Below are 19,773 nucleotides of genomic sequence, written 5' to 3'. Positions count from 1 at the left end.
AATGAGTATTTTGATCCCATAATACTTTTTATACAAGTTGTCCTACTCCAAGCTGTATAGGCTGAGAGCCAACTGCCAATTAAGTAAATCAGGTGATGTGCATCTCTGTAATGAGGAGGGGTGTGGTGTAATGACATCAACACCCTATATAAGGTGTGCTTAATTATTAGGAAACTTTCTTTCCTTTGGCAAAATGGGTCAGAAGAGAGATTTGACGGGCTCTGAAAAGTCCAAAATTGTGAGATGTCTTGCAGAGGGATGCTGCAGTCTTGAAATTGCCAAACTTTTGAAGCGTGATCACCGAACAATCAAGCGTTTCATTGCAAATAGCCAACAGGGTCGCAAGAAGCGTGTTGGGCAAAAAAGGCGCAAAATAACTGCCCATGAATTGAGGAAAATCAAGCGTGAAGCTGCCAAGATGCCATTTGCCACCAGTTTGGCCATATTTCAGAGCTGCAACGGTACTGGAGTATCAAAAAGCACAAGGTGTGCCATACTCAGGGACATGGCCAAGGTAAGGAAGGCTGAAAAACCACCACCTTTGAACAAGAAACATAAGTTAAAACGTCAAGACTGGGCCAAGAAATATCTTAAGACTGATTTTTCACAGGTTTTATGGACTGATGAAATGAGAGTGACCCTTGATGGGCCAGATGGATGGGCCAGAGGCTGGATCAGTAAAGGGCAGAGAGCTCCACTGCGACTCAGACGCCAGCAAGGTGGAGGTGGGGTACTGGTATGGGCTGGTATCATCAAAGATGAACTTGTGGGACCTTTTCGGGTTGAGGATGGAGTGAAGCTCAACTCCCAGACCTACTGCCAGTTTCTGGAAGACGACTTCTTCAAGCAGTGGTACAGGAAGAAGTCAGTATCGTTCAAGAAAAACATGATTTTCATGCAGGACAATGCTCCATCACATGCATCCAATCACTCCACAGCGTGGCGTGCCAGTAAAGGTCTAAAAGATGAAAAAATAATGACATGGCTCCCTTGTTCACCTGATCTGAACCACATAGAGAACCTGTGGTCCATCATAAATGTAAGATCTACAGGGAGGGAAAACAGTACACCTCTCGGAACAGTGTCTGGAGGCTGTGGTGGCTGCTGCACGCAATGTTCATTGTAAACAGATCAAGCAACTGACAATCTATGGATGGTAGACTGCTGAGTGTGATCATAAAGAAAGGGGGCTATATTGGTCACTAATTTTTTGGGGTTTTGTTTTTGCATGTCAGCAATGTTTATTTCTAAATTTTGTGCAGTTATATTGGTTTACCTGGTGAAAATAAACAATTGAGATGGGAATATATTTGGTTTTTATTAAGTTGCCTAATAATTCTGCACAGTAATCGTTACCTGCACAAACAGATATCCTCCTAAGATAGCCAAATCTAAAAAAAACCCCTCCAACTTCCAAACATATTAAGCTTTGATGTTTGAGTCTTTTGGGTTGATTGAGAACATAGTTGTTCATCAATAATAAAAAAAATCCTCTAAAATACAACTTGCCTAATAATTCTGCACAGTCTTTTGATAGGAGAATAAAAACGTTATGGCTGTTGGGATAAAGCAGTGCTAACGCCGGCTCCTTCAGGCCTGGAATAAGCCGACTCTTAGAGGTTTTGTACAAGATCCAATAAACGTGACTGCTATGCTCAGTCCGGCAGACAGGAAGAAGCTGCAGCTGCATCCCCCTCCTACCCATTTACAAAAGTCAGTTTTTGAAATTGAGACTCCAACACACAACTTATAGGATCCACTGCCGACATCTTGAGATTGGACAAGATATCTCTCAAGGTCTTGAGGAATCCGTACCTCACCGGGGCTGATCTATTTTGGCGGCAAAATTGGAAACCTAATAGGTAGATACGTTTTAACCACAAAGTGATCGGGCAAATCTAAGGTGTCACTTTATGGGCAATAGCCTGCTATATTTCAAGGTATGCCTCTGATTTTTAGTTTTTTTTCGCGACATATTATATTTTATGTTAACGGTATATTTAGGTCTATATGTTTTGTGTTTATAAAAATATCACAAATGTGGCATAAATTTCTAAAAATTCTAATGACCTTTATCTCTTGTCTGCTTTACACCAGCACCATCTGTATATTTTGTTAGGATGTTACAAGGGCTAAAATTGTTGCAGTAATTGTTCTTTTTTTTCTCTCCAAGGCTTTTTTAAAACTTATTTTTCTTTTTGGGACCTCGTAAGTTTCAAGTGACGTTGGGGGCCCTATATATCAGGAAAAACCTCCAGAGTGACACCATATTAAAAACAGCACCCCACAACATGTAGAGAATTGCAGCTAAGCAGTTTATTAACCCTTCAGATGTTATTTTTTTATCACCTAGATGTTACTAACTGCTGACCAGGCGACCACTATATCTGGCAGAATCTAAAGTCATTATTTATATTGCTATCAGGACCACCCAATCATAATCTCACGGTGCCGATGAGGTTAAAGAGGAGCCCCCGCACTCTGTAAACCGTCTAGATGCCGTAGTCACTATGAACAGCAGCATCTAAGGGGTTAAGCACATGGTTGATGTCAACACCAATCGCGAGTGATGCAGCAGGGTGTCAGCTGTAGTGTACAGCTGACAGCTGCAGCATTTTCACCCATCGGGATATGCTATTCTTTTATATTTTAGGTCAGATTTAAGTCATATCGGTGGTCACTAAGGGGATATTATGCCAGATCCACTGACCATGTCCCACGTACCCCCATGCTGCTCATATGTGAATCTAGAATCCCTGTGGTTATAAGTGATGGAATCTTGAAATTACAGCTGTGGAGCAATAAGTTGATATATCCTATAGAAGCCGTGATGACTAATGCACCATTTTCCTGAATTATACAGCATTACCAATGAAGCCGGAGCCTCAATCTACAGTGTGAGCCCCGAAGCTGCCAAAGAGATGCCAGATCTGGACCCTAATCTGCGGAGTGCAGGTAACATTACTGCTGGCAGCAATGCACTAACATTGTCCTCAATCACTGACCCAAGTCAGAGGTTTTATAAAAGCAAGGCCTGGAAGATGAGAGGTGTCTGCATCATGATATTTGTTCTGGGTAATGGCAACCTATAGAAGCGATCCTAGTTCAGTAAGTGCCTCAATTCCCTATGCTGATCAGACTGTGATGTGGCCATCGTTGGGGTCCACTGGATCTTTTCTCAGCGCTGGAGTGGCGCTTTAAATCCAAGTCCCCTATCATAAACTCATCTGCCACCTTCTTCACCATTTACCAACATCGCTCCAGTCCCTCGTGACTTTAACCTCTGACTGGCCGGAATTCAGAAGTTGCGTCACAAGCACTCAGTGCAAGTCTATGAGAGCCAGAACCAGGCTCTCATAGACTTGTATTGAGTTGTAACCTCCATGAAACACTGGAGCTGCCGGCAGGAAACAAATCGCTGGAGCCTAACTGAGCAGCAGCAATAAACGATGAAGAAGGCAGCAGGTGAGTAAAAGACAGCGGGCAAGGGACCACTTCAGAGGTTCAATAAAAAAAAATTAAGAGTGGGGCTTTAAAAATTTTGCACCATTTGCTTTTCTTCTTGTTTTCGTGTATAGTCTTCTTTTAAGTGATCAAATCAACACTGAGTAGCTTAAAAAAAAAAGTTTTTCCCATTGGACCACCAGAATGAGCTCACTGACAGATTCTCAGTTAACCCATTATATAGCCAGTAATAATGCAGCACAGAGGCAAATTTTGCAAAAATTTTTAATTAAACGCAAAATTGCAAAAATTATTTTTAGTCCAAAATATATGCATTTAATTAAAAAAAACAAAACACAAAAAAACTCAAAACTTTCCACAAAGGTGGACAAAGTGAAGTGAAAAGTTAATAAAAAAAGTTTTTAAAACATAAAAAAATCAAATTTGCCCTTTTTCCACCTAACTCAAACAAGAAAAAAACAAACAAAAAAAACATTTGGCATTACTTGTTATGGTTGCGGAGTGGGCACAGTATTAGTGGGCCCAGTGCACCGAAAGTGTACTCGCCTGGAGGAGCGAACAGGACCTGCTGCCGAGTTTTCATTACTGCCATAGGGGGTGGCAGCAGGTACACATGCTGTTAAGTGGGCGGCAGAGGGCTGCCCCAGGGGATCTGCGGTACCTCGGCAGCTGGTGCCACAAACGCCATCCAGTCTCTGGGGAAAGGAACAGCAGCAGTCTGTGTAGTGGAATCGGCCGGGATGGATGCAGCAGCTGCAGCCGATGTGGATACTTGCGGTAGCGGGTATTGTGGTAGGCGATGGCGTGGATGATTACAGCAGCAGACTGGTAATGCACTGAATAACAGTTATGCATCGGTAGCAGAAGACAGCACAAATGCAGCAGCATAATGGAACCTGAGAACTGCAAATGTTAGGTACTCGTTACCCAGTCACCTCCCTTAAGGGGAAGGTGCCTTAAATACCTAAAACCTCTCAGCTGACCTGAGAGGCACTTCCGGGTCAGGGTGTGCTGGCCCTTTAAGAACAGAGGCTTGCTTGCGCATGCACTCTTTGGGCACTACCAGGAGGCCTATGAGGTGTACACAGGCTATGGAAGACAGCAGCATAGACTGGGGACGAAGCAGCCACCGCAGGAGGTCCGGGCAGGTGGGAGAACAGACGTCCCCGGTGGGGGGACGCTGATATGGGTGTTACATGGCTGCGTACATAGAAGTCTGACAAAAATGTAAAATTAGTCAACCGGATCATTAGATTACATAATGAAAAAATAAAAAAATAAAGCCAAAATAGAATTTTTTTCGGTCACCATGCCTTCCTAAAAAATACAATAAAAGGCGTTTTTTTCCTCAATTATTCAGTACATGATGCAGTAGACATTCAAAAGTCGGATTCCTCCCTCAAAAAAAAAAAAAAAAGCCCTAGTACGTTTAGGCAAATGGAAAATTAAGTTATGGTTTTTGAAAGAAAAGGACCAAAAAATTCTGAAAGTGTAAAAAAAAAATTAAAATAAATATTGACTGTTACTGAAGGGGTTAATCCTGTGAATAGTACAGGTTTATTGCCATGGGTTTAACACATGAAGGAGCTTCCGATTTGGGGCACTAAAGGGGTCTTCCCCGCTCAGTAAGTGATGACATATTGGTGGAATATACCATCACCTAATAATCTCTGGTATCCTCGTGGATCCGGGCACGTTCGGCCGGCACTGTATGGCATGATGGATGTTTTTAAGATTCCCAGCCAAATTACAGGTAACCTTTGTATGTACTGTGATACACAGAGGCTGTACGAGGTTAATGGACCAACATTTTTCATGAAACCCTGTTACAGAAAGTCTTTACTGCCAAATATGACGAGTTTCCATTGGCGTTCATATCCATATCTGATATTGCAGAAATTCTCTATGGACGTTAAAGGGAGTCAGCTTTTTGCTATGTAATCCGAGAGCAGCACCAACTTTCTGGGCTGCTTGCTATCATTTTGATACAATCACTGTTTTTTCTGCTACAGATTTAGCAGAGCTCAGAATGCTACACTCTGTATAAACCCACCTACGCCCCTGACTGGCTGCATAGTGTACACATAAAGCTGAAATCCTGATTCCAGCAATGTGTTACTTGCTGGACTGTTTCCATACAATCAGTTTTTTATCAGCAGGAGATTCTCTTTACAGGACTAGGTGTCTCGTGCCTCCTAGTCAACTGCAGTGTAACTCCACCCCCACTACTGATTGGTTGTCAATGCACATTGTACCGAAAAAGCTGCCAATCAGTGGTGGTGGCGTGGTTAGACGAAGCTGCTGACTAGGAGGCTCGAGACACCTAGTCATGTATAGATAATCTCCTGCTGATAAAACACTGATTGTATGGAAACAGTCCAGTATCAGAAGGAGATTATCTCTACATGACTAGGTGTCTCAAGCCTCCTAGTCAGCAGCTTCATGTAACCACGCCCCCACCACTGATTGGATGTCAATGCACATTGTACCGAAAAAGCTGCCAATCAGTGGTGGGGGCGGAGTTACACTGCAGTTGACTAGAAGGCACGAGACACCTAGTCCTGTAGAGAGAATATCTTGCTGATAAAACACTGATTGTATTGTAACAGCCCAGTAAGTGATACATTGCAGGAATCGGCGTCTCTGCCCCTACATTATGCTGCTCCCAGATCACATAGCAAAAACTTGGTGACAGATTCCCTTTCAATAGAGCGATAGAGGATCCGCCTGGTGATACATTCCTTTCATAAATGGGGGGATTTAAAATAGACAGATTTCTGCCAATCTAAGAAGAAGCATAACTGTGGCCGGCTAATTGTGTAAATGATACCAGTCTTTTATATCGCTCTGACGCTGTAAATCAAATCCTTTTGCTGGTACCAAATGCCAAAGTAGATACCAAGTAACATTCCACGTGAGGTTCTGGCTTAAGTAATAACCAGGCACCAATATCAGTTACAGCAAATGTGAGTGTTGTGTACTGTAGGTTATTATGCCGGCTCTAATACACATATAGATAGTATAACACCGGCAGCGTTCAGTTACAAGGGCTGTATTTATAACTCACACATGACATCTCTTAGTGTTTTATATTGCTATACTTTTTTTTAGTCCTTTTATAAATGGTCACTATTGTTTAAAAAGACTTTTCATAGATGAGCAGTAGATTCTTTGTAATATATCTTATCGGAGAAATCAGCTTCTTTCTCCATTTATGAGCCACTTCTTCCCCCCTTTCCCTGCCTCCCAAAGTCCTCTTCCATTCCTCAAATAAGACAGCTGCCTATTAAATAATTAACAACAATATAGTCTGTATTCACTGTATAACCAAATTTAAAACAAGATTCGAGGAGCAATAAATACTCCATAAAAAACAGTGATTTCAATATAATAAAATTTATTTATTAGGTAGGTATTAAAAATGTACATATAAAACAATGAGAAGCAAGGTGAAAAGAAAAAGATTGCACTCCTTTCGCTGTGCAGGATAACTCGTTTATTCAAGTGGGTGCAGGGTAAAAAGCTGGGAGCAACCTGTGAGCCGGCTCCTAAACGAGGACGACGGCCGTTTCGCCTATTGATTAGGCTTCCAGGGGTCCATGTGGACCCGTGGAAGCCTAATCAATAGGCGAAACGGCCGTCGTCCTCGTTTAGGAGCCGGCTCACAGGTTGCTCCCAGCCTTTTACCCTGCACCTACTTGAATAAACGAGTTATCCTGCACAGCGGAAGGAGTGCGGTCTTTTTATTTTCACCTTGCTTCTCATGGATTCTACTTTGTGACGAGCACCCCGCTTTGGATCAAGAAGGTCTACTACAGCTTTCCTCCAGAATGTACGCGGTACCGCAGGTAACACGCAGTGGTGCAGGACCATTCTTGCTCTTCGACATATAAAACAATAATAAGTATAATAAATAATGGTGCTTCAACAAGAGGGATGATATATCAGCATTAATATTAAAATTATGATAGGCACAAGAATAAACAGAACCAAGGTATTTGATACAAACTGAATATCATACTGTCTGGAAAAAAAATAAAAAATATTTAGAAAGATAAAAAATTGGTGAAGGTGTCTGTAAAAAATAAATATTATCTAGATATAAAAGTGACATGATATCAATTTCAAAATCGTGTAAATTTAGTAAAAATAAGATAAGTTGCAACATAGAAAACCTAATGTGATCCAATACAACATGTGTATTCAGCAAGTTCTATGAAGTATCTCAGATGCAAAGTGCTTGGTGCTAATCAGTGACTAGTGAAATAAAGTGCTTTGCATATAAGGTGCAAAAATGATTGCTATAGACACAGTAATACATCCAAATAAAATTCATTAAACAATTACCAAATGTATGGTGCTGTATCGTCCATCTACCCCGACGTACGTTTCAATGTATTTTTCCTCAGGGGGTGTATGGTGTCTGCCTATTAAAGCCTATGAAAAAAGGGAGGGGGATGGAGGAACAGAGTAAAAATGAATGAAAGAAAGGCACAAATCCCAATGTTTTGCTTTTGAGTATCTGTTTTTCTCACCTCTGGATTCATAGCTACACTGTTCAACTGTTATGTGATGTCCTTCGTACAGCTGCTTTAAACATGTGCTCCATAGATGCAGGAATCAGTCTATTAGAGAAAGAAAACTCTTAACAAATGCGGAGTACATGTCATATAATGGTGATAAGTAGGATTATTGCTCCTGCACACAGAGAACAGCTTATTCTTAAAAGTCACTACACAGCTGACATCAACCCCAAGTACCGTTACTTCAATTGCCACCGCACCAGGGGAATTGGTTAGAGCTAAGGTGAAGTGTAAAAATAGCAACAAAAAGAGGACAATGTCCTCCAAAAATTAAGTATTACTCACAGCAAGTTGGGCTGTAGTGTGTACATCGCCCAGGCCAAAAGCTAATGCTCTACCAGGATACAGCTAAACCCCCACTAATGTGGAAGCGTCACAGGTGCAGGAAAAGCAGATCACACACACACCTCCATGGAATGGAGGGGAGGCGAATGCTAGATAATAAAACTGCACACAAGTGGCTTGCGTAGAGCGCTGTTCACATGCAGATGACACAGTCACAAACCCGCAGCCTATTAGGTGACGCCCTTCTATTAGATCAGGCGGGCTGCCAAGCCGTACCCCACTGTGTATCATGCACGGACAGACACTCTACAGTGCAAGGCCCAACAGAAAGGGGCCTGGCTGTATCCTGTACAAACAAAAAAATATGAGGTTTTTGTTGGTATTTATGGCCATAAAACGTAAGCCTACACCCTCGTCACGGGACCTCATGTCTGTAGGTCCCTACCGCTTGCTGTGAGTAATACTTAATTTTTGGAGGACATTGTCCTCTTTTTGTTGCTATTTTTATATTTAGTGTAGGGATACACAGTGGGGTACGGCTTGGCAGCCCGCCTGATCTAATAGAAGGGCGTCACCTAATAGGCTGCGGGTTTGTGACTGTGCCATCTGCATGTGAACAGCGCTCTATGCAAGTCACCAGTGTGCAGTTTTATTATCTAGCATTCGCCTCCCCTCCATTCCATGGAGGTGTGTGTGTGATCTGCTCCTCCTGCACCTGTGACGCTTCCACATTAGTGGGGGTTTAGCTGTATCCTGGTAGAGCATTAGCTTTTGGCCTGGGCGATGTACACACTGCAGCCCAACTTGCTGTGAGTAAGAGCTAAGGTGAAGTGCCAGAACTGGAGCATTGATGCCACATTTCTGTGGTGACTGCGGGCTTCTATTTTTAGGCTGAGAAGGGCTCAATAACCACGGACCTTTCCAGTCTGATAATATCAGCCCCCAACTGTTTGTTTTACCTTTTGATAGTTAAACCCCCCCAAAAAACACATTGGGTCCCCCATATTTTTGATAAATTATTTTATATTAGGTAAACCAGTCTAAACACCCTTTAGTGCCACATGAAAAGCACTAAAGGGGGCAAGTGTATATGTAGGGGGGTTGATTGATTGATTGTTCTCAGTGAGAGAAACAAAATTATAATTAATTTTGTAGTTGTGATACCTTTTTAATGGCTAACTAAAATAAAATAAAATGGTGTTATAAAGCAAGGTTTCCAGACATCTCAGGTCCCTTCATCAGGCATGGAATGAGAAAATATCTGAAGACACACAAATATATGCACAAACAGAGCAGAGAGATGGCATAATAAAAGACATTTAAATAAACAAACACCGAGCTTAGAGTGTGAATCTTTAATTAGCTTTGATCAGTGGTGTTTTGTGTATATATTTCTATTTCTTCAGATATTTTGTCATCCCATGCCTGATGAAGAGACCTGAGATGTCTGGAAAGCTTGCTTTGCAACACCATTTTATTTTATTTTAGTTAGCCTTTAAAAGGTATCACAACTACAAAATTATAATTTTGTTACACACAAAATCTAAAATAGATATATCAGATTAAAAAAAGCTCAAGAAATCATGATATTAAAAGATCAATTTTTATTCAAAAAATTATTTTTTTAAAAATTGTATAAAGAAATTTCACTGTACAATACCCAGGGACATGGAAGTGGGTCACATTAGCAAAATAGTAATGTCAAAAAATTAATTTACACATTGACCCAGTTCACAAATATGACATATCATGCTACAGTATATAAATAAATAATTAAATAAATAGGCCTGTCTTATAAAGTACATATAGTAACCAGTAATATAAGGTATCTTAGTGCTGTGCAGAAAATGGTGGTTCAAAATTTCAATCTTAAGGCTGGACTCAGACGAGTGTATGACATCCGATGTAACCGCATCGGATGCGATATGCTAATGACTCCCGGCTCAGGCTCTGCTGCGAGTGTGAGCCGAGTGTCATGCGACTGTGACCCGATCCTGCAATCAGGTCACAGCTGTGAATCTGAGGACGGGCGCTGCAGAGGAGAGGGAGGGGTTAATCCCCCCCATCTCCTCCATTGTCAGCCTGTGCGTATATCGAACTGCACTGGGATAACATCCGAGTGCAGTACGATGTATCTCTCGCACCGTGCGAGGGATACGGCTCTATCAGAAAATCACAGCATGCTGACACTTTTCTCGCATCCAGAATCTGGATGCGAGGAAAGCTGACTAACTGCTCTCCCTCATTGACTAACATAGGTCCGAATGCAATGCGAGATTTTCTCGCGTTGCACTTGTCCGATTTTCATGCTCATGTGAGCGTACCCTAAAAGTAACAATACCACCAGTGATTACCAAGTATCAGAATTTACTGGGTTTAGCTATGTCTCTATAATGTTTTATAATGACAGGGGACCATATTCAATTATAATACTGAAGATATATTAACAAAAGGTTAAAGTGCCAAGTGCTACATAACAAGGCTGAGACTTCTAGTGCCTCAAATCCATCTCTTATGGCTATAAAGTGCTGCTACTAACCAATACACAGGTTCTCAGCCATATTAACACATATCATATTGGTAATAGTAACACTACTTACAGCTGACTGTGACGTCCACGTCCCTGTCCCTCTACCCCAACGTACATTTCGCCTTTTCTTCGGGGGGCATAAAATTATAATTTTGTTTCTCTCACTGAGAGCAATCAATCATTTTTCAATTGGCTAACATGGTACCAAAACTTTTTTTTCTTTTAACTAAAAATGTAGGGAGGTTGTGACATTGTTGCAGCAGGATATCTCTCTATCAATCTATCTGTCAATCAATCTATCTATCTATCTATCATTCTATCATCCATTTAGCTATATCTTTACATATATAATTTTTTTTGTGTGTGTGTCTATAGATGTGTGCTTGTGATCATTGGGACATGGGCAGTTATAGTGCTTCTATTATGAAAAACGCATGTAAAAAATAAAATGCATAAAAAAGGTGTAAAAACGGAAGGAAACACGCAAGTGAACTTAGGTGCCGGATTGATGCGGAAATTCAGCTGCATAAAAAAAACTCAACACTGATTGTGGGAACAATATCTTGACACTACAACATTTTTTGTGTATTAACTGCACAAACTTCATGAAAGGAAAATAAGATGGTATAAATTTGGTATTGCCATAATCGTAGTGATCAGTATAAAATTAACACTTTGTGTATCATGTGAATGATGTAAAATTTTAAGTTGTTAAAGGGGTTGTCCACTATTTTAACAATGATGGCCTATCCTTAGGGTTACTTTACACGCTGCGACATCGCTAGCGATTGCTATCGATGTTGCGAGCAATAGCACCCTCCTCCGTTGTTCGTGCGACATGTGGTGATCGTTGCCCTAGCGAACAATATTGCTACGGCAGCGTCACATGCACATAACTGTTCAGCGACGTCGCTGTAGCCGCCAAACAATCCCTCCTTCAAGGGGGAGGTGCGTTCAGCGTCACAGCGATGTCACTAAACGGCCACCCAATAGAAGAGGAGGGGAGGAGATGAGCGGCCGGAACATGCCGCCCACCTACTTCCTTCCTCCTTTCCGGTGGACGCAGGTAGGATGAAGTTCGTTGTTCCTGTTGTGTCACACACAGCGATGTGTGCTGCCGCAGGAACGACGAACAACCTGCGGAATGAAACACCAACAACATTATGATTTGGAGCGACGTGTCAAGGATCAACGATTTTTGCCGTTTTTGCGATCGTTGATCTTCGCTCCTAGCTGTCACCCACTGCGATGTCTCTAACGACGCCTGATGTGCGTTACGAACATCGTGACCACAACGATATATCGTTAGCGATCTCGCAGCGTGTAAAGCACCCTTAAGGATAGGTCGTCAATGTCTGACCAGCCGGGGTTCAACACCCCGCACCTCCGACGATCAGCTGTTCTCGGTTCCAGTGGCTGGAAATGCTTCCTTCCACACCGGCACCATCTACTGGTAGCAGCTGCGGCCAGGTACGGCACATCTGCCTCCTGTTGAATTCAATGGGAGGAGAATGTACCGTACCCAGCCATGGCTGCTATCAGATAACTGGGCAGCTCCGGAACTGAGCATTTCCATCCGCCTGCTGCCAGCACTGAGAACAGCTGATCGGCGGGGGTGCTGGGTGTCGGACCGCAGCCATCAAACATTGAATACCTATCCTAATGCCGGTGTCACACGGTACGATATATCGTGCGATATGTTGGCGGGGTCACGGAATTCGTGACGCACATCCGACATCGTTAGAGATGTCATACCGTGTGACACCTCCGAATGACTGTGAACAAGCAAAAATACTCACCTTATCGTTGCTCGTTGACACGTCGTTCATTTTCAAAATGTCGGTCCTCTTTCTGTGCTCCGGTTGTTCATCGTTCCCGAGACAGCACACATCGCTTTGTGTGACACCCTTGGAACGACGAACACAGCTTACCTGCGTCCCGCCGGCAATGCGGAAGGAAGGAGGTGGGTGGGATGTCCCGCTCATCTCCGCCCCTCCGCTACTATTGGTCGGCGGCTGTGTGACGTCGCTGTGACGCCGAACGTCCCTCACCTTCAGGATTAGGATGTTCGCCGCCCACAGCGAGGTCGTCCGGGAGGTAAGTGCGTGTGACAGGGGGTTAACGACTTTGTGCGCCACGGGCAACTAATTGCCCGTGACGAACAAACAACGGGGGCGGGTACGATCGCTCGTACGATCGCACCGTGTGACGCCGGCATTAGGATAGGCCATCAATATAAAAGTAGTGGCAAACGGTTTTAAAAAAAGGGAGAAGTAGAATTGCTAATTTATTTTCTCTAGTCCCTTCCACGACAGCATAGTAGCATAGGAGGTTGTCTCTCCACGCCCTAATTGGGACAGGAAGCACAAGAGAGGTTAAAAGGACCCTCCCACCTCCCATAGCCAGTGTCTTTCCTGTCCCCATGGGGCATGGAGAGGTTTTTGTTTTTCTCCTATACTGTGGTGGCCGGTGAACTGCAGTATGCATTTTTTTTTTTTTTTCCCCTACCTTAGCCGGGCAATGTCGGTCGGGCCTTCGCCGCTCCTCTCATGCTGTTCCCTCACCCTGTGAGGGACCGACGCACCAGCCTTTCGGAGCTCCTCTGGGGCGATGTGGGCTGTGTTGCTCCCTGGCCGGCATCCTCCCTGAGCCGCCGGCCGCCTCCCGTATGCACGCTGCCGATGTGACCCGGAGGTGCTACCGCAGGCGGGACTTCCGGTTCTCGCGCTTCCCGTGTGGGCACTTCCGGTCGCGGAGGCAGCGTGAGAGACACGCCGTCGCTTCCACTGCCTGTCATGGACCAGATGCGGGAGGCGGGGAAAGCTGCCCTGAAGGCATCAGACCCACGGTAAGGATTCTCCTGTGTGCACTGCCATGTCTTCCTCTGCTTCTACAGAGCCCAGCGTTCCCCCTGCCACAGTAAGTGGCTGAGGAGCTGTCCCTTATGCCTGTTTTCAGGCTGCTATTGTTGGCTCCTTCTGGTTTCCAGGAGGATGAGCCTGCTGGAATATGTGTCAAGTCTGACAAGTGTGATGACAAGACTGAGAGAAACTTTGCCAGCAGTGTACGTATGTCCCTTCCATGGTCTAGTGGTAAGCTGATGACCTTGGGTGTGTGAGCTTGGGAGTTTGAATCCCAGTGGACGCTCCTGGATAGTTGCTGTGTCACGGTCCCATGGGCCAGCTGCCTGGTCTCTGATGACGCCTCTCTGTTTCCATTGGATGGAGAGGGAATGCATCGTGTGTATAGATTGTTAGGGCTGAGCAACTGTCCCTTGTAGCGAGCTGCGGTCCATGATGCTACCGGAGATTCAGGCCTCACTAGCCTCCCTCCCTGCTGCTGACCCTTCTGCCACAAAAAACATCTGCCTCGGATGGTCCCGATAAAGGTTTTTCCTCCAGGAGGCCTGACCGGTCTTTTCTTTTTCCCTCAGACGATTGGGGGATCTTAATGGAGCAGTTAAGAGCACTATGGGGTTGGAGGATGAGTAGGTCCACCCCTCCGTTCAGGGTGAAGTGTCCATGCTAATGTTCTGGGTCCTCTCTGAGGAATGGGATTTCCCTGAGAAGCAATTCCGGAGTGTCCCCTGACACAGATTCCCCTGGAGAGTTCTGGGTTGCATTGGGAGATTCCCAAGGTGGATGTGCAGGTGGCCAAGGTTGCTAAGCAAACAGCGCTCCCCTTTGCGGCCGATTCCCAGCTTAGGGATCTGATGGATAGGAAGGTCGAGAGCCTCATGGAGAAGTCCTGGGAGGCTTCGTCTTCTCCCATTCGGGCCCGTATTGCCTCCGCTTATGTCTCCCTGTCCCTCCTCCGGAGGCTCTACCAGTTGAGGCTCATATTCCTGGGGTACTCCTAGGGATGGGTTCCTGGAATCCCTTCCCTTCCTTAGGAAGGCTACTAGTTTTGGCGGATACCTCTGTGAAGTCGGTACGCCTAGCTGCCAGGACCTCAGTCTTGTCTAACTCGGACAGACGAGCTCTAGGCTTCAGGCTTGGAGTGGGGACTCTACTTCCACACTGAGGCTTGCTCCCTTCCGTTTAAGGGGGACTTAGTGTTGGGCCTGCCCTGGATGACATTCTGGACAAGGCGACTGATTGTCAGGCCTGCCGGATCCGACACCCTCCAGGCAACGGTCCTTTCGTCCCTCGATGCCTAGGGCCTCCCAGCCCAAGGGGAAAGGGGAGTCTGGGCGTTGGAACTACCCTTAGGGTAGGGGGAGTAATATTCTCATCCCTTCCCATCCACAACGTCCTCTGCATGACAAACAGTGAGTCAGCTCGGGTGGGGTGACGGCTCTCTGCCTTCTTCCCCAGTGGCGGACCTTCACTGCCTGCCCATGGGTCCTACAAGCTCGTCTCAGAGGGTCTATTGGTAGGATTCTCCCCCCCCCAACACCCTACACCAGGCCTCCGAGTCACAGCCCTGTCGATCGTCACAGGGTTCTCAGGATCTCCTGTGCTCGATGATTCGGGAGTTAATACATTCGGGGGTCGTTTCCTCAGTCCCGAGTCAGGAAGTAGGGGTAGGTCACTACTCCGTCTCTTCCTTGTCAAACCACCATCTGGAGACGTCCGGATTATTGTCAATCTGCAGCGTCTCCAACCAGCTGGTCAGATACCGACGTTTCGAGAATGGAGTCTGTGAAATCTGTTGTTCCACTACTCGGTCTGCACCACCAGATGGCCTCGATAGACCTGAGGGACGCCTAGTTCCATGTGCCCTTCCATCCTTGTCACAGGCAGTACCTCAAATTTGCGGTTCTGCACGGAGGGAACATGCTTCATTTCCAATTACACGTACTTCCCTTCGGGTTCTCCTCGGCTCCAAGAATCTTTTCAAAGATCATAGCTGAGGTGGTCACCTTCCTACGATTGCAAGGTTGGACTCCGACAGACAAGCATCCTTCCCCCAGAGGATCACAGGTTGACGCTACTGGCCAAAATCTCGACGCTTCACAGTCAAGCGCGCCCGGACCTTCGAGGCGCTATGTCGGCCCTGGGTTCTATGACGTCCTGCATTCCCTCAGTCTTGTGGGCTCCGGCCCACTCTCGTTGTCTACAGGATCGTATCCTGGTTCATTGGGTCAGACTCCCTTCCTCCCTGAACACCCGGTTTCGCCTCTGGGCAACCGTCTCCTCGTCCCTTCTCTGGTGGCTGTGTCTCAACAACCTGATGGTAGGGGTTGCCTGGACCCGGTCACCCCTGGTTATACTGACATTCAATGCCGCCAGAGGGGCTGGGGAGCTATGGTGGCAAACTCTCCGTTTCAGGGGGTCTGGAGCCCTTATGTCAGCACCCAGTCCTCCAACTACCGGGAACTCAGGGCGGTCAGAGAAGCCCTCCTCGCTGCTCAGGATCTCGTCCGGGACACTCACGTCCTAGTGTACTCGGACAATGTCACCACAGTGGCACATCTCCGCCATCAGGGCAGTGCAAGCTCAGGCGCCCTGAAGTCCGTGTCCTCCCGGATCTTCCACTGGGCGGAACAGTCCCTGCTATCCCTTTCTGCAGTCCATCTAAAGGGATCCCTAAACCTTCCAGCAGACTTCCTGAGTCATCAGGATGTTCACCCAGGGGAGTGGAGTCTGGACCAAGCGGTGTTCTGCTCTCTGGTGGCAAGGTGGGGTACTCCAGAGGTAGACCTCTTTGCTTCAGCAGGAAATCGCAAGGTCGCAAAATGTTTCTCCCTGAACTCTCGGGACAACGCGTTGGGGGTGAACGCCTTCTGCCACAATTGGTCCTTTTGCCTCGCCTACGCGTTCCCGCCTATTCCTCTTCTCGCACGAACCCTGAGGAAGATCAGGAACGGCGGAGCCACGACTATCCTGGTAGCTCCTCTGTGGCCGCGGCGGAGTTGGTACAGCCTGATCCTGACTCTCAGAATCAACGGCCGGTCCTCCTGGGTTCAGACCCCAGTTTACTGTCTCAGGATCCGATATTCCATCCGGACCCCCAGAAACTCAAGTTGGCTGCCTGGCTTCTGCGGCCCGGAAACTGAAGGCCCAGGGACTTTCTGACAAGATCGTGGCTACTCTACAGAAGAACCGTACACCAGTGACTAATAGTATTTACAATGAAATCTGGATGAGATTTTCCTCCTGGTGTGGTTCTCGGCCTCCTGACCCGCTCCGGCCTAACATTGCGCAGATTCTCGGCTTCCTTCAGAGTGGATTGGACTTAGGCCTTCGGCCCAGCACCCTGAAGGTGCAGATCTCGGCACTCAGTGCAGTCTTTGACACGGCTCTGGCAGATCGTCGCTGGATCCGCCGTTTCATGGTGTCCGCTAGTAGGCTCTGTCCGCGGCAGAGGATCCTGACACCTTGCTGGGATCTCATTGTGGTCCTTACCGGACTATCTCAGTCGCCCTTTGAGCCGCTGTCCTCCTGTCACACCCGTTCTCTTTCTCACAAGACTGCCTTTCTCGTGGCTATTACGTCTGCTCGGAGAGTCGGGGAACTTCAAGCATTGTCTATTCGGGACCCTTACCTGACCGTCAGAGACGACAGCATTGTCTTTCAGCTGGACCCTTCCTTCCTTCCCAAAGTGGTTTCGGAATTTCGCCGTTCTCAGTCCGTCGTCCTGCCTTCCTTCTGTCAGCATCCAAGGACTCCGGGGGAGGAAGTGTTCCATTCTTTGGACGTTCGTCAGACAGTGTTGCACTACCTGGATGTTACTGCACCTTGGCGTCTTGATCATAACCTGTTTATCCAGCCCTTTGGTCGAAATAAGGGCAGGAAGGTGGCTAAGAGTAGCATCCCCAACTGGATTGTGCGGGCCATTAGAGAGGCCTACCTCGCTCAGCATCTGTCTCCGCCTACCGGATTTACGGCGCACTCCACCAGGGCTACCTCTGTCTCCTGAGCAGATCTGCAAGGCGGCTACATGGTCTTCCCTCCATACTTTCACGAAGCATTATCGTTTGGATCTGGATTCCAACAGGGATTTGGCTTTTGGCAGGAAGGTCCTGCAGGCTGTGGTCCCCCCCTAGGTATCAATTCGTTGGTATTCCTCCATTGCTGTCGTGGAAGGGACTAGAGAAATAAGAATTATTCTTACCGTTAATTCGGTTTCTAGGACCTTCCACGACAGCACATAATTCCCTCCCTTATCCTCGATGTTCCTGGATGTGTTGCACTTCTCATATGCTATGGGTTCTTTGTAAGACACTGGCTATGGGAGGTGGGAGGGTCCTTTTAACCTCTCTTGTGCTTCCTGTCCCAATTAGGGCGTGGAGAAACAACCTCCTATGCTACTATGCTGTCGTGGAAGGTCCTAGAAACCGAATTAACGGTAAGAATAATTCTTATTTTTTTTTCAATTTCTCCCCATAGAAAAATTGAGGCAGTAAGTTATATGTACCCCAAAATAGTAGCACTGACCAATGCAACTCATCCTGCAACAAAAACAAAGCAAAAAAAATGTAACGATGAATAAAACTGAGCGCCCTGAGCCGGCGCCGGGTACAACAGGCAGGTAGTTGTCTCTCTTTTCGACTACCTCCCTGTTAGTTTTTAGGCACATTGTAAAAAAAATCCTGGATAACCTCTTCAAAGGGTTCATGTGCATAATGTGTACAAGTCCAAGTTTACTAGAAAATAGGTAAATCTTCTAGGACTGCCCAGATGTGATTTACACTTTCAATTAAATGCACTCACAAAGTGTATTTTTGCATCAGGTTAGCACGCCGAAAATAGAAAACAGCGCTTTGTAAGTCACTTAACCACTGACAGACCAGGTTCGGTGTTTTCTTTCAGTCATTTTGGAAGTGGGATCAATTTTTCCAGTAATTACATACATGTAGCAAATAAACGTCGGGCTCTTTATTTAGTAAGATTTCCTTCACGCTCTCATACAATGCGCCAGTTATACCGGCCAGCGCTGCACAAGGCTGCCAAACCTGTTAAATGTTTGCCCTGGCGAGCTATCAGAGGGAGAAAACAAGTCATCTGAATGCTGCCTCGTTATGTTTCTGTCCTTACGTTCGGAATGTATTCTATCCTGGCAGCTGGAGACGCCGATGGTACTAAACCATTCAAACACGCCATATTCTTGGACCTGGCAGACCGGGGTGATGAAACATAGTAGGCGACATTCTGACGGCCGTCGTCGTCTTTTTTTTTTAATTTTTTTTTAATTTTATTATTGTCGTTGTTTATTTTTTTTTTATCTCTCTTTTGAAAAACAAACTATTTTAGGGTTTCAGGAAGTGCCTCATACAGACCTCTGCTTTTATGGGAAATGGTTAAATTGGAATGCAAACAAAAACTGCATCAAATCCTTATTTTAGAATTTGGGTTAAATAACGGTCTATTCACAGCAGAAATGTTCAAGCTGAAGGCAGAATCTCAAGAAATTAAAACAAAACGTTGTTTTACTTTTACATGTGTTCTTGCATGTTTTGTGACGTTAGTCAGACTTCTAGAAAGAGTAGAACCAATATGGAAACGTTCAAAGTTGTGAGCGGAAGAGTCCAAAGTTGTGAGCGGAAGAGTCCAAAGTTGTGAGCGGAAGAGTCCAAAGTTGTGAGCGGAAGAGTCCAAAGTTGTGAGCGGAAGAGTCCAAAGTTGTGAGCGGAAGAGTCCAAAGTTGTGAGCGGAAGAGTCCAAAGTTGTGAGCGGAAGAGTCCAAAGTTGTGAGCGGAAGAGTCCAAAGTTGTGAGCGGAAGAGTCCAAAGTTGTGAGCGGAAGAGTCCAAAGTTGTGAGCGGAAGAGTCCAAAGTTGTGAGCGGAAGAGTCCAAAGTTGTGAGCGGAAGAGTCCAAAGTTGTGAGCGGAAGAGTCCAAAGTTGTGAGCGGAAGAGTCCAAAGTTGTGAGCGGAAGAGTCCAAAGTTGTGAGCGGAAGAGTCCAAAGTTGTGAGCGGAAGAGTCCAAAGTTGTGAGCGGAAGAGTCCAAAGTTGTGAGCGGAAG

General features: G+C 45.8%; 1 protein-coding gene across 1 annotated transcript in view; it reads left to right on the top strand.

Moving 5' to 3' along the window:
* SRBD1 (S1 RNA binding domain 1) overlaps positions 1 to 19,773 on the top strand; it is a 342,086-nt gene that overhangs the window by 187,920 nt on the left and 134,393 nt on the right. The window contains 1 exon segment of the mRNA XM_075338030.1: positions 2,864 to 2,955. Coding sequence (XP_075194145.1) covers positions 2,864 to 2,955 — 92 coding nt within the window.

Source organism: Anomaloglossus baeobatrachus, chromosome 3 (assembly GCF_048569485.1).
Source record: "Anomaloglossus baeobatrachus isolate aAnoBae1 chromosome 3, aAnoBae1.hap1, whole genome shotgun sequence".
Classification (NCBI taxonomy): Eukaryota; Metazoa; Chordata; class Amphibia; order Anura; family Aromobatidae; genus Anomaloglossus; species Anomaloglossus baeobatrachus.
This window is presented reverse-complemented; position numbering and strand designations above follow the sequence as displayed.